The sequence below is a fragment of the Anabas testudineus genome, chromosome 1 (genome assembly GCF_900324465.2).
Source record: "Anabas testudineus chromosome 1, fAnaTes1.2, whole genome shotgun sequence".
In the NCBI taxonomy this organism is placed as follows: domain Eukaryota; kingdom Metazoa; phylum Chordata; class Actinopteri; order Anabantiformes; family Anabantidae; genus Anabas; species Anabas testudineus.
This window is the reverse complement of record NC_046610.1, coordinates 15,245,575-15,257,867: the sequence shown is the minus strand read 5'-3', so window position 1 is coordinate 15,257,867 and position 12,293 is coordinate 15,245,575. Positions and strand designations below refer to the sequence as shown.

At 42.2% G+C, this 12,293-nt stretch overlaps 1 protein-coding gene across 5 annotated transcripts in view; it reads left to right on the top strand.

Moving 5' to 3' along the window:
* The window catches only part of sept9b (septin 9b), a 49,395-nt gene extending 37,646 nt beyond the window's left edge, over nucleotides 1-11,749 (top strand). For all 5 annotated transcript variants that reach the window (XM_026360677.1, XM_026360676.1, XM_026360680.1 and 2 more), the window contains 8 exons: nucleotides 691-819; nucleotides 987-1,068; nucleotides 1,378-1,515; nucleotides 5,645-5,762; nucleotides 7,866-7,961; nucleotides 8,129-8,225; nucleotides 9,959-10,010; nucleotides 10,431-11,749. In XM_026360677.1, coding sequence (XP_026216462.1) covers nucleotides 691-819; nucleotides 987-1,068; nucleotides 1,378-1,515; nucleotides 5,645-5,762; nucleotides 7,866-7,961; nucleotides 8,129-8,225; nucleotides 9,959-10,010; nucleotides 10,431-10,647 — 929 coding nt within the window. In that variant the 3' untranslated portion in view covers nucleotides 10,648-11,749. The remainder of the gene's footprint in view (nucleotides 1-690; nucleotides 820-986; nucleotides 1,069-1,377; nucleotides 1,516-5,644; nucleotides 5,763-7,865; nucleotides 7,962-8,128; nucleotides 8,226-9,958; nucleotides 10,011-10,430) is intronic.
* The last annotated feature ends 544 nt before the right edge of the window (nucleotides 11,750-12,293 follow it).

Here is a 12,293-nt window from a genome sequence, read left to right as displayed (position 1 = left end):
GTGTCGTTAGTCGAAACTGCTTTGTCGGAAACAAAGGAGAAAAATGACTTAACTGGACCCGAGGCGCTTCACCACCTCTCTCCACCACGTTCATTTTACAGTTTTTCAAAAACATGTGCAGCCATTTACAGTAAGAGCACGATGTAGATATGTGGTGCAAGGGAATTCTTCCCCCTGGTGGTTTTGGGAGCAGTGATATATCATAAAATTGTTGAATGCTTTTCAATATTTCGTTCACAGAAGTAGACTTTTCTTGTGTGTGTGTGGTCTGTACAATACATCTGTCCTCTTAGCCTCCTCAGCTTGCTCGTCTGACCCTGCAGCTGTCTTGCTATGCGCATGATCTATCACCACACACACACACACACTCGCTCACTCACTACACTGTCCATACATCAGCAATGATGTCATGTGCATATTCAGTCTCACTGTTTTTGGTGAGAAAACTCTAAAAGAAACTGAACTGAATAAGGTCCTTGTCTTGTGGCCACATCATGTTTAATGTCGGATTTATATTTACTCTGATTCTCCACTCCACAATACAAGCTTGTGTGAAGTGAAAATATGCAACCAGAACACATTCATCTCAAGCTTTGTGTAACAAGGACACTCAACTTTGCCCTTGTGACTGAAGTTGAAATCAGTAGTGACTGTGTACCTTTTCTGCCGTGTGTGTCTTTCTATGATCAGGTCAAAGTGGCCTAGGGAAGTCCACTCTCATGAACACCCTGTTCAAATCCAAAGTGAGCCGTAAGTCAGTTCAGCCCAACCCAGAGGAGAAGATCCCCAAGACCATCGAGATCAAGTCCATCAGTCACGGTAACCCCTGCTCTCATTCAGTGGCCTACAGCCTCAGCGGTTACAGTATTACTAACATACAAAATGTGTTTCCTGCCGCTGTGTTGTACTACTGATCGTTCGTTTTTCCCCTCTCTGTGTGAGTATCCAAAAATAAAACTGACATTAAATAAGTTTTCTTTGTCTAGATATTGAGGAGAAAGGAGTGAGGATGAAGCTGACTGTAATCGACACTCCCGGCTTTGGGGACCAGATCAACAATGAAAACTGGTGAGCTGAAGAAACAGCACATATTCTCAAGTCCTCGGGGGATGTTAGTGAAGTTACTGTTAATATTTTCACAAGATAAACAAAGCCAAATGTCGGTTTCATCAAAAACATGGAAGTTTGCTTTTTTAAATTTCATTTATTTTCATTTTCTCAATTTTCATGCTGTTGAAATTCATGTTCTTAATACTCAGCAGCTTTTTAACAACATGGCCACTGAACCTAATGTAAATAATCTGTCATTAGACAGATTGAGAGTTTGATTAATGGCTAAGTTTCCGTATCATGCCTGAATTTCGTTTCGTTTGTCAGCTGGCAGCCCATTATGAAGTTCATCAATGACCAGTATGAAGTCTACCTGCAGGAGGAAATCAACATCAACAGGAAGAAGAGGATCCCAGACTCTAGGGTGCACTGCTGCATATACTTCATACCTCCTACAGGCCACTGGTAAGATAACACATCAAAGAGACGTGCATCCTTGGGACTAAGTGCCCCACTTTTTTTGTTCCCCCATCCCATCGGTTCCTCCCACTGCTGCAGAGATGAATCAGGCCCTCTGGCAATCTTTCTCTTGACCTATTGTCTTTCCACAGCTCTTTAACCGCGTCCTTCTCCAGCTCTTTTTTTTTCTCTCTCTCCCTCTATAGTGACCACATGTGGAACTCATTCTCTCCTCAGAGACACTAAAGTATCAGTTGAAGAGTCAGATTTCACAAAGAAATTGGACTCGACAGTTCTCACAGCAGAGAGACGGTGAGAGAGTCAGAAAAGTCCTATCAGGATGTAGACGATGACTTAGCTTGAGTAGGAAATATACAAAATAGAATCCAGTTATAGGCAAAAATGGAAATAGTACGTAGACATTTGCTTTTTGTAAAATATTTGCTCATTTTGAATTTGATGCCAGCAACACTTACCTGAAAAAGGCGTTGGCTGGAAGGCAGCATGTGTTGCTCCAAGACCTGTGTACATTTTCAGCATTAAAGGGACTTTAAAGTCCACTCGGTGTGCACTAATGCACCCCCACAATGACCCCCCTGACCATAGTTACCATTACAATGTATGACAAATGTGATCTCAGCACGTTTAACACGCTGTAATTTACCAACTCCTTCATCTAAACGGTTTGATGAAATCGAATAAGGGAAAACTGCTGCTTCAGCGTTCTGGATGTGTTTATTGACTGAGCACATCTTCTTATCCATCTGGAACACGTTTGCCACTTTTTAGATGGGAATCCGTGTGGATATTTGCGGTACAATCTAACATGACATCGTTGAGGAACTAGCAAATTTGAATGAGCGCGTGTACCAGTGCGAGACTAGAACACAAACCGAAAAACATTGGCCTTAGTAACGCTACCAGACCTCAGTCGCTCATGTTGCAACAATACCAGTTCAGTCATTTTGCGCAAGGTTTGCCTGGGGGAAATTCAATTAAGAAATACTTTACAGAATCCAAACAATGCCTAAAGTGTCCTCTCAGTGTGTTGGCATAGTATGCGTCTTTTGTTATAGACCACCAGGTGGAAGTCGCTTTGGATAAAGGCATCTGCCAAATGACTAAATCACTAAATGTAAGCGGTTTGTTTCGCTCACATGAAATTTGCTTTGGCTGCACTTCACTAATGCCAAAATAATACAGACCACATTTCTCTCTGTTTTGTCAGTGACTGGGGTCATTTTGTCCAGCTGACTCCATGCTTTGTTCAATTTAACTGTTGACTGTCATGAGTGCTGTGTCCTCGTGTGCACTGAGGGTCAAAGAGGACGCATGCAGACAAACAGTGTGGTTGATGGAGACCTCTTCATGGGGGGGGGGGGCGTACTACACACAAATGAATGAAAGTGCACACACACACACAGACACACACACACACTGATTCGCCAACCACCGGACCACACGCTGTACCTCAGTGACAGCTCCATCCACTGGCTGCTTCATATTGCTGTGCACCACTAACTCAACAGTTGGCCACTTAAACTCTAAGAGTCAGGGATGACATGTGCGTCTCTGTGTTTCCCGCTGTTTGACAGACCCCCTCATCATCTGCTCATGTCACCACAGCTGCTGCTATAGAGAATGTCTGTCTGTGTGTGTGTGTGTGTGTGTGTGTGTGTGTGTGTGTGTGTGTGTGTGTGTACCCCTGTTCGTGTAAAGCAGTGCAGGAAGTGGACTCAAGTGGGCAGTGGGCATGCTAATACTTGAACAGCTACACTTATGTGGATGTCCTGAATGTATGTGTGTATCATCTTGCATACAGCTGCACAGTTCAGCCAGTTCGACAACACCCAAACCACTTGGCTCTTTCTTTCATTACGAATCTTCTCTCTCTCTCAGTAGCTATATCCTCAAGCATTGTCCCTAAAGTATCACTCTACACAGGCACACACACACACACACACTCATGTGCACATGAAACGCGAAACATGAAAACACACACTCATTTTGAACAACAATGCAAACATCTGTCAGGAAGTGGTGTCTTCCTTACAGCCAACCAGAGAGCTGTAAGCGGGAGAACAAAGGGGACATCTGCCGGGCTGACATTGTGACCAGACGTGAACATGAATATAGTTAAAAGGACCGTTTGCAAGCATGCATGTGTGCATATGGTCACATACCAAGACTGAGGGCAACATGCGGACCTACAGTCGATCCCATTACTATGCAAAAAAAAAAACAACATTTTAGAAGCCATGTTTGTGCTGAACTAGTAGCCTGGTTCATGGAAGAGCTGGAACAAATCTAAAACCTCTACTCTATTATTCTCTTTTTTGCTTATTTAGCCTTTTTTTTATTTAACACAGTAACAGATTTGCAGTTTTAACTTGGGGCCTGTTACCAATTACACAGACATGGTGCCAAAGCCTCTGGACGCCTCCTCCGCCATGTGTCCACAGTCCAAGAATGAGGCAGGAAAACGATGACTGAACTTCACTAGTAGCTCTTTAAGGCCTCTCTCATTTGAGATGCGCTGTTTTTCTTTCTTTCTTTCTTTCTTTCTCTTGAGCATCTCAAACAGCAGTTTGTATTTATGGAGACTCTAATGTAATTTGCATGTCAGCAAATTGCTTTTAGGATGCTTCTGTGGTTTCAGATAGATGAACAGTGCTCAGTAAAGCAGAACGCAGCCTTTGCATCAGCAGCCATTTATGATAATGGCAGAGTCAGCCGCACTATTTTCCCTCTGGGTAGTCTTGGTGTTAGCTCATTTAACATCTCCATGAGAAAAAGAAGGGTTCATTTTGACTCTCAACTCCGGGCTGGTCTCTGATCTATTACCAAAAAGAAAGATGGCAAAGCTTTGTACACTGTGGTAGGTTGCTCACTCCACACAGAGGTTATTGTTGCCAGTTTATATAAACACGACTGCTGTTTTTTTTTTTTTTTTTCGTCCACATAAGTAGGACAGCCTCTGAGTGTTTGTAGGCATATAAGGCACATAAATTGTGCATGCATGCGCACATGCATGTTATTGTGCAAGAATACATGTGCACACATGGACATGTGAATGTATGCTCAGTAATGCATGTGATGCAGCACATGTGGCTATTTGTACATTCTGGCTTCTGTACATATACAGTTTATGTATGCAGTTACACCCTTTATGCTGGATTTGATCGACTGTCACACAGAGATAATCAACCTCTGGTCTGTTTCTCTTTTGTTCAGTGTGTTTTTCTATCCTTCCTTCCTGCACTGATATTTTACATCCTCAGCATTAAATAATACCTATAAACATATTACACTACACTCCATCTCTGGTTGAATGCATGGAATACGGTGCTTTTTCTGTGTCATTCTGCATAACACATGCTCCCCAGTGTTTCATCCAATCCTCATGGTGCTATGCCCGTCAGTCACTGCAGAGAGTGAGCCAGGCCTCTCCTCCAGCTGCCCCTGTGTCTTTGAACCAGAGTCTAATTGGAGGGCAGAGCAGACAGCATGAGGGAAGTCTAAGTAAAGGAGCAACTAGAGGCAAAGTTGAGACAGTACAGTACAGCAGCAGTGGTAATTATTGCTTTACCTGGAGCAATCATGAGGCTGTTACAGAAGAAAAGTGAAAACCTTACTTGAAAACACCATGGTAGCAGCAAATGAGGAGATATAAACTGATTTAATGTGCAAGCTCCACAGTATACTGAAATCACACCTAGGTGGGGGTAACAGGAACATATACTTTAAGTGAGTATGAGAAAGAAATTATACTGTTGTGACTGTAAATGTCAGTACAAGAAACCAGGGTGGACTGGTGGTGATGGAAAAGACCATGACTGCCCTCTGCTGGTGGTTGTCTTTTATTACCTGTCTTAAGAATTCAACGCTGTGACTTAGTGTAGAAGAAATGACAAAAGAGAAAAAATGCAAATAATATGTCCAAGTAGGATGCAGCACCGTGCAGTTTTTGTTTAACTCATGAATTAAGAGAGTTTATTTCCTGGTATCTGTGTCAGCAATAATCCTGTTTGTGATTGCAGCTCCTTCTGCAGCCCAAGACTCAAGCATCCAACAAACACTTTAAGCAGGTACACATGCGTGTGTTGACGTTGCACTCTGTCTGTCTTTCATCCAGCTTGAGGCCTCTGGATGTGGAGTTCATGAGACGTCTCAGTAAGGTGGTGAACATCGTGCCCGTCATCGCCAAAGCCGACACGCTCACCCTAGAGGAGAGGGACTACTTTAAACAGACGGTGAGAGGAGTGTGTGAGAGTGTAATTGTGGACCTGTGTGTTTTTACACGTGTCCGAGAATATCGTGTGAGCGTGCGTGAACAGTTTTTTTTTTTTACATGTGACTGTGGTTAATCTGTCATATATTTGGTTACATTGTCGTGCCACCACACCTGCAATAACCTGTAGCAGATAATTAGAGGAAGCTTTAAATACTGTCAGTGGGTTTCCCTCACAAACACAAGTACATGCATATCCAGACCCACAGGTTGGTAACATGTGAGGAGCTGCCAGGCACCACAAACAAAAGCCACCTGTTCAAACCCACAGTGCACCCATCCTGGGAAATACTGCATCATCATAACGGCAACAGTTGTGTTCTGTCCAGACGGAAACATTTAAAAACAGTTTATTTGAAGCTATTATTTACTGAGAAACGTTCCACGACTCCTGGTCTCCTTGCTCTTTTTTAGAAGGGGAGCCTCTGCTCAGTTGCCAGCTGAGCAGGGTGGCCCTTCATTACCAGTGAATTGCTGGGTGACCGTAGAAGTCGCAGTGGCGACCTCCGAGGCCTCGACTGTGCAGCACACGAGAAAACGTCGATTGGAAAAAGACCAGAGTTGGAGGAGTTGGAAAAATGCATTTAAACTATGAAATTCTCATCAGCCTGAGCTGTAGTTTGTAAGGAGTGCTCGCATGCCAACACACTACACTAAGACGGTGGACATTTCTCTTAGCAGTAGGCCCCTCCAGCCCCTTGCTGGTCCATCTCTTTTGCTCTCACTTGGTTTGTGACTGTTGCAAACTAACATAGTATGAGACTGCTCGTGCTGATAATGCTCCACTGTTACCTCACAGCTGCCTCCTCCTTATCATGGCTTTCCCAGCTACAACAGATTCCTGCTCCACCCGGCTACAGTCTCCAATGGTGTCTGGTGCACCTCTTGTTCTGTGTGTTTCTGTTGGATACTCCTCAGTCCACAGAGAGCAGACAGCCACCTGTCTTTCTCCGCTGTTTGCTGTCTCCGTTTCTCTTTCCAAGAAGATGGAAACTGCTGCTTTATTCGTTTTAGAGAGTTGGACGCACAGGGGAAATTTTTGGCTACCATTTCCCCCCTGATGCTTGTAACACTGTCCAATAGGAACAAAGCAGGGTAGGACCTGGTCCTGGCAGGGAAAGGAAGCTGCAGGGCCTTGTAACTGGATTGTTTTGGTTGGCTGCACATGCTCCGTATGACCTTGAAGATTATTGACAAGAAGCCTCTTGTGCCAAATGTTTTTTCCCCGATTCCCCTTCTACAACTTGACATGCAAACAGAAAAAGAAGGATTTTTTTTTTTTTATTAAATGTTCGGCCTCAGTGTGTCCAGCTGTGTGCGCCTGGTGGCATTACTCTAACCATCTGTTGATGTGGCTTTTTTGCAGAATTTCACATGGTTTGCATGCTATAATGTAACCCTGAGAAAGCTTTCAAGGATAAACAATGAAATGTTTGATCAAGGACCAAGTGGAAATTGTCAGAGTAGTAATTGTGGGAGTGAACAGTCATTCATTAAAAGGACATTTCTCCCTGAATCTTGTCCGTCTGCTTTTCTGCATCTGTGCCTGCGATTCAGTCATTATAAAGACATAGACTTGGGGTGGCTGTGCTTATAAACCATACCTCTGTCTGGATGTAATGTCTTTTCCTAGAGTGGTTAACCTCCATGTTAACTCCTCCGTGTGAAGGATATTAGGAGCATTTAATGTCAGCCGCAGCCAGTATAACACATCTAACTGTTTACTTGGGTTCTCTAGTGAATTAGATCAGTTTCTATTAAATTATATGGCCCAAACGTAAACACAGTATCTGTATGTGGCATTTAGTGCATTTGTGTGTTAAAGTCCCTGGTTGACCTGAGTGCTGGGTTGGCGACATGATGGATGACTTAGACCTGACTGTTTGTAATAGCTAATCTGAAAACCCTTTATTTAGTCCCTTCCTCAGTTCTCATTATGGAAACATTCATGTTGACTGGGAAAATATAATGTTGTACTGCAAGTCTGATAACTTGTTTTTTTTAGATACATTAATTCAATGTCATTCAATGACACGTGTGTGTTATCGTGTATCGCTGTGTGCAGATCAGAGAAGAGTTGCGAGCCAATGGGATTGATGTTTACCCTCAGAAAGAGTTTGACGAGGACGCTGACGATAGGATAATCAATGACAAAATCAGGGTAAGTTCAGTCGGTTCAAGTTTTAAAGCACAATTATTTAGCATTTTCATATGTAAACCTCAGTTAGATATGTTGAAATAGTTGCCACAAAAACATTGATTGCAAATTACAAACAATCAAGCGTGACCTGAAAATAACCCTTTTATTCACACGTGTGCACTCAACAGGAGATGATCCCTTTTGCTGTGGTGGGCAGTGACCAGGAGTACCAGGTGAACGGGAAGAGGATTCTGGGAAGAAAAACAAAATGGGGCACCATAGAGGGTAATCCATAAAACACAAAACACACTTACACACTCACATTTATGTGTAGCTGCCTCTGCCAGCATTAGTGAAAGCTGAACTCCACTTGTTTTTTAGAGTTATTACTGATTAGCCTAATGATAGATTATAATGTCCATATGAAACACGATGGACAATGATGGATAATATAATCACACGCATGGTACTTGCTCAATTAATGGCATCGCACAAAGTGAGATCAGCAGCAGGGAAGTAAAACGTCAGACAATGCTCTATTTTGTAATGTGGAAAGTTACAAACTGCAACTTTAAAATCTGCCCAGCTGGTTTAACCGTCTGTTGTTTGACTACAGGGCATTTGTTTATACACGTCTCTCTGAGTCCGTAACTAGGGAGACGTATGAGACGGGAGGAAGACATTTACAGGGACTTCCTGTGTCTGCGTCTCTCTCTCTCTCTCTCTCTCTCTCTCTCTCACACACACACACACACACGCAGTATGTTTGATACAGTTTACATTTGTTGGCCTGCGGTACCAAGGAGACTCTTAGCAAGCGAGTGTCCTTATCTGACCCACGACTATGACTGCAAACATATCAAGGTGCTCACTGCTTTGAAACTTTTCTCAGAGTTTAATTGGGCTTCTAAAACTCAATTACTCAACAACAATTAGAAAATTGTAGAAAGGCTGTTACTCTAACTGTTAAATATGTCATTTCTAGTAACATGCACCTTTTTAGTTTTTGAGTCTGAACTGTTACCCTTTCAACAAGCTTTATGAAATTACCTCCACAGAGCTGCAGGGTGAGAGAAGTGAAGTACACAGACTACCGGACAAATGGCATCTTGTCCGGCTAAAAGAACAATGTCTCCATTCTAGTAAAGCCAAGTGGCAGGAGAGAGGGAACAAGGAAAAGGAGGAGAGAGGAAGCTGCTGAGCTGCTGGACTTGTCGGCACCAGCATCATAAATTAGGCCTCAGAGGAGAAGCCAGCAGTGAAGTCTTTGCATTTCACAAGCAGAGAGGAAACAGTTTATTTTCAGGGGTTAAGAGGACAATTAAAGACAGAGAGAGCAAAACGGGTAGAGTAGACATGCATTTAAATGTATATATTCGGCTTTATTTATGGAACTCGAGCTTCCCCAGAAGTAGAGAGTGAAGATACCGGCAGTGCAGCTCCTCACCAGTTAGTGGCATGTTCCCTTGATGCCACTAATCAGCGCTCTCAGAACCAGCAGTTATTCCACTCGTCTCCTTTCAAAGAGATTTTAATTTCCTGCCCCAGGATTTCAAAGCTTTACATAAATAGCGGCCTCCTTTTTTTTTTTTTTCTTCTTTTCATTTGCACTTCTGACATAATCTATAATTCAAACATGTGTTAAACCTACTAAAGGCACCAGCAGCTTGTCACGGGGAGTTTGTTGAAACATCTCACTTAGAGTTCTCCGGTATAGGAGAGAGCTGAGATGTATTAAATTACTGGAAAGTGGAGGATTCTGTTATCTCGGCTTAAGTAAATTGCTGGAGATGTCATGCTAGAGGATGCCCTTGAGTTGACTTATGGGCAACACTGCCATCTTGTGGTGCATTTAAGAACAGCATGTGAGCTGAAACAAAAGGTTTTTGGAGGCATGATATTTAGTTACAGTTTACATCTTTGCCAGGTATCTTTCCCTGTAATGTTCTTTTGATGACTGTCTTGTCAAGTTATGCACTTTAAATAATGTCTTTTTCCTTTTTTCTTTCTCTGTGCAGTTGAGAATATTGCACACTGTGAGTTTGCCTACCTGCGAGACCTCCTCATCAGGTGAGTTTCCCTTGCACTATAGAGTTTAGTTTATTTTATCTGGACTTATTAAAACCCCTGTTAGGGACTGAGTCACATACTCGGTGAGAAACCACCTACTTTATCTTGTGGAGTTGGTGAAATGAATTGAAAGCAGTGCTCAGACTCTATTGAGCTTCACTCTACCGTTGAAATCAATACAAATTAAATTCTTTTCAAAGGTTTGAGCACTTCCCTAGACAAAAGACATCCTATACTCAGGTTTTACACTGTGTTTTGACACTGAAGTTGCTTGTTAGTACAAGAGTCTGAGTCTATATCACAACTGTAAGCTCAGTGATAACAGTGGTTATCAAAGTCCATATATATTTTCCTTCAGTAAATGTTTTTGCAGGCACTTGATAAGCTGCTAGTGTTGTAATATTGCCTTCTTTCTTTCAGGACACACATGCAGAACATCAAGGACATCGCAGGCAGCATCCACTACGAGACTTATCGCGTCCGCCGGTTAAATGAATCCAACGCCCATTTCGCCTCTCTCCCATCTGACCATCTTGCCCTTCAGTCAAAGACCAACGGTCAGCCCGAGGAGCAGCCCGGCGCCCCACAAGCCAACGGGGTGGCAGCCCAGCATGAAGCCCTGTCCCACGAGATGTAGAGAGTCCTGTGTGGTGCCAAATTTTGATGTCAGGAGACAGCCAGGCACAAAACATACACTTACACATGTATATCTGTTTACATGAACATACCCACATGCACACAGACACACACTCATGCTGTGAAGACTATTTTTCCTACCTAGAAGGACTACCTAAACACAAGGCTTAAATTATCAGGAACTTACAAGACACATGACTCAGTGTAAATTCCAACATTTTCCATCTGGGGGCTGTTTTCTTGTCTATTTCCATCATTACAGTTAGAAGCCAAAATCATGTTTGTCGACTCACACATTGCACAGAACTCCTCTTCTTGTTCCATCTGTGGGACTATCCGATGCCATTTACATTCAGGATTGTTTACAGTACACCATGTAAGATGTCAGATTAATGCATACAGTACATGTCTCATTAGTCAGCTTTTGGCTACTATGGTCTTTTTCTATGTATTCAGTCTGTCAACTCTTTAGTGGAGTGCAGCAACCATGCAAGCAAAGTGGAAGTGACTTAACAGTGAAGCAATAGGCGGTCTGGATCAAAATGAATGAAAATGTTGTATCCAGATGAAAGAAAAGTGAAACATCATTTCAAATGATCATACTAGATTAGCCGTAAACCAGGAAAACCTGTTAGTGCCACTGGCCTGGTCTGCGTTGTGTTGTGGTGTATAGATTTGTATAGATACTAGGGTTAAGTAGGGATATTTAGGTTAGGTTTATAGTTTTATGGAAGATACTGTTGACACCTCCGTACTGCAAAATGAAAAACAAAAGCAAAAGCAGTGTGGAGCAGCTTTTGGAAAAATGAGTCCTCTTGTAATTTTTCCATCATGTTTTTAAAACCCCTTTCTGCCAAACCATCCCGTCTCTTTCTATATAATGCCAATGTTGTGTAACACAGTCATAGCTTGCATTTTACATTGCTCATTTACTATTGTGTTTTTAATTGCTGTCGTCCATGTTCTAATATTATTGTATAGATGCGGGTTGCGGAGGAATCTGTGCAACTGTTGTCCCATGCAGCTGTTTTGTTCCTTTTTTTTTTTTCTGTCTGTAAACCAAATAAAAGTTGATTTGTTTGTTTTTGTTCTAAGGAGAAGCACATACAGTATATAGAGTTGATTTATGAATACGTATTTATGTGTGTGTTTAGTGTAAACAGCTTAATTCAGCTTTCCTTCCAGCTGTTGGCTTCCAGAGGTTTGTTGCAGGTCTTAACAGTGATGATCTTTTAGGTTTAGACAGTGTTTGTTTGTTTCGTGTTGCCTGCACTCATACAGCATGTTGGATCTTATTGCACTGTACGTGGTGCCAAAGGACTTAACCTGCTAGTGAAGTGCTAAAGTGGTCTGTGCTTGTACATTGAATATTATTAATTACCACTGATCCTGCCAGTAGATTATGGTTAGAACAGTGATATTTTGATTGCAAGCATCTTGTCAGCGGAGGATATTTTACTGTTCACTGAGGTGATGAATTTGTGCCAAAAAACCTTAAATAACACCCATAAAATGACATGATGTTATTGTATTTTTGGTAATATTTGTGAAAAATGTGTGCATTCATACAAGCCCAGGGGATATTTTACAGAGGCCAAATCAAAATTTATATAATTCTCATTTTAATGATTCAACAGTGGTTGTTCT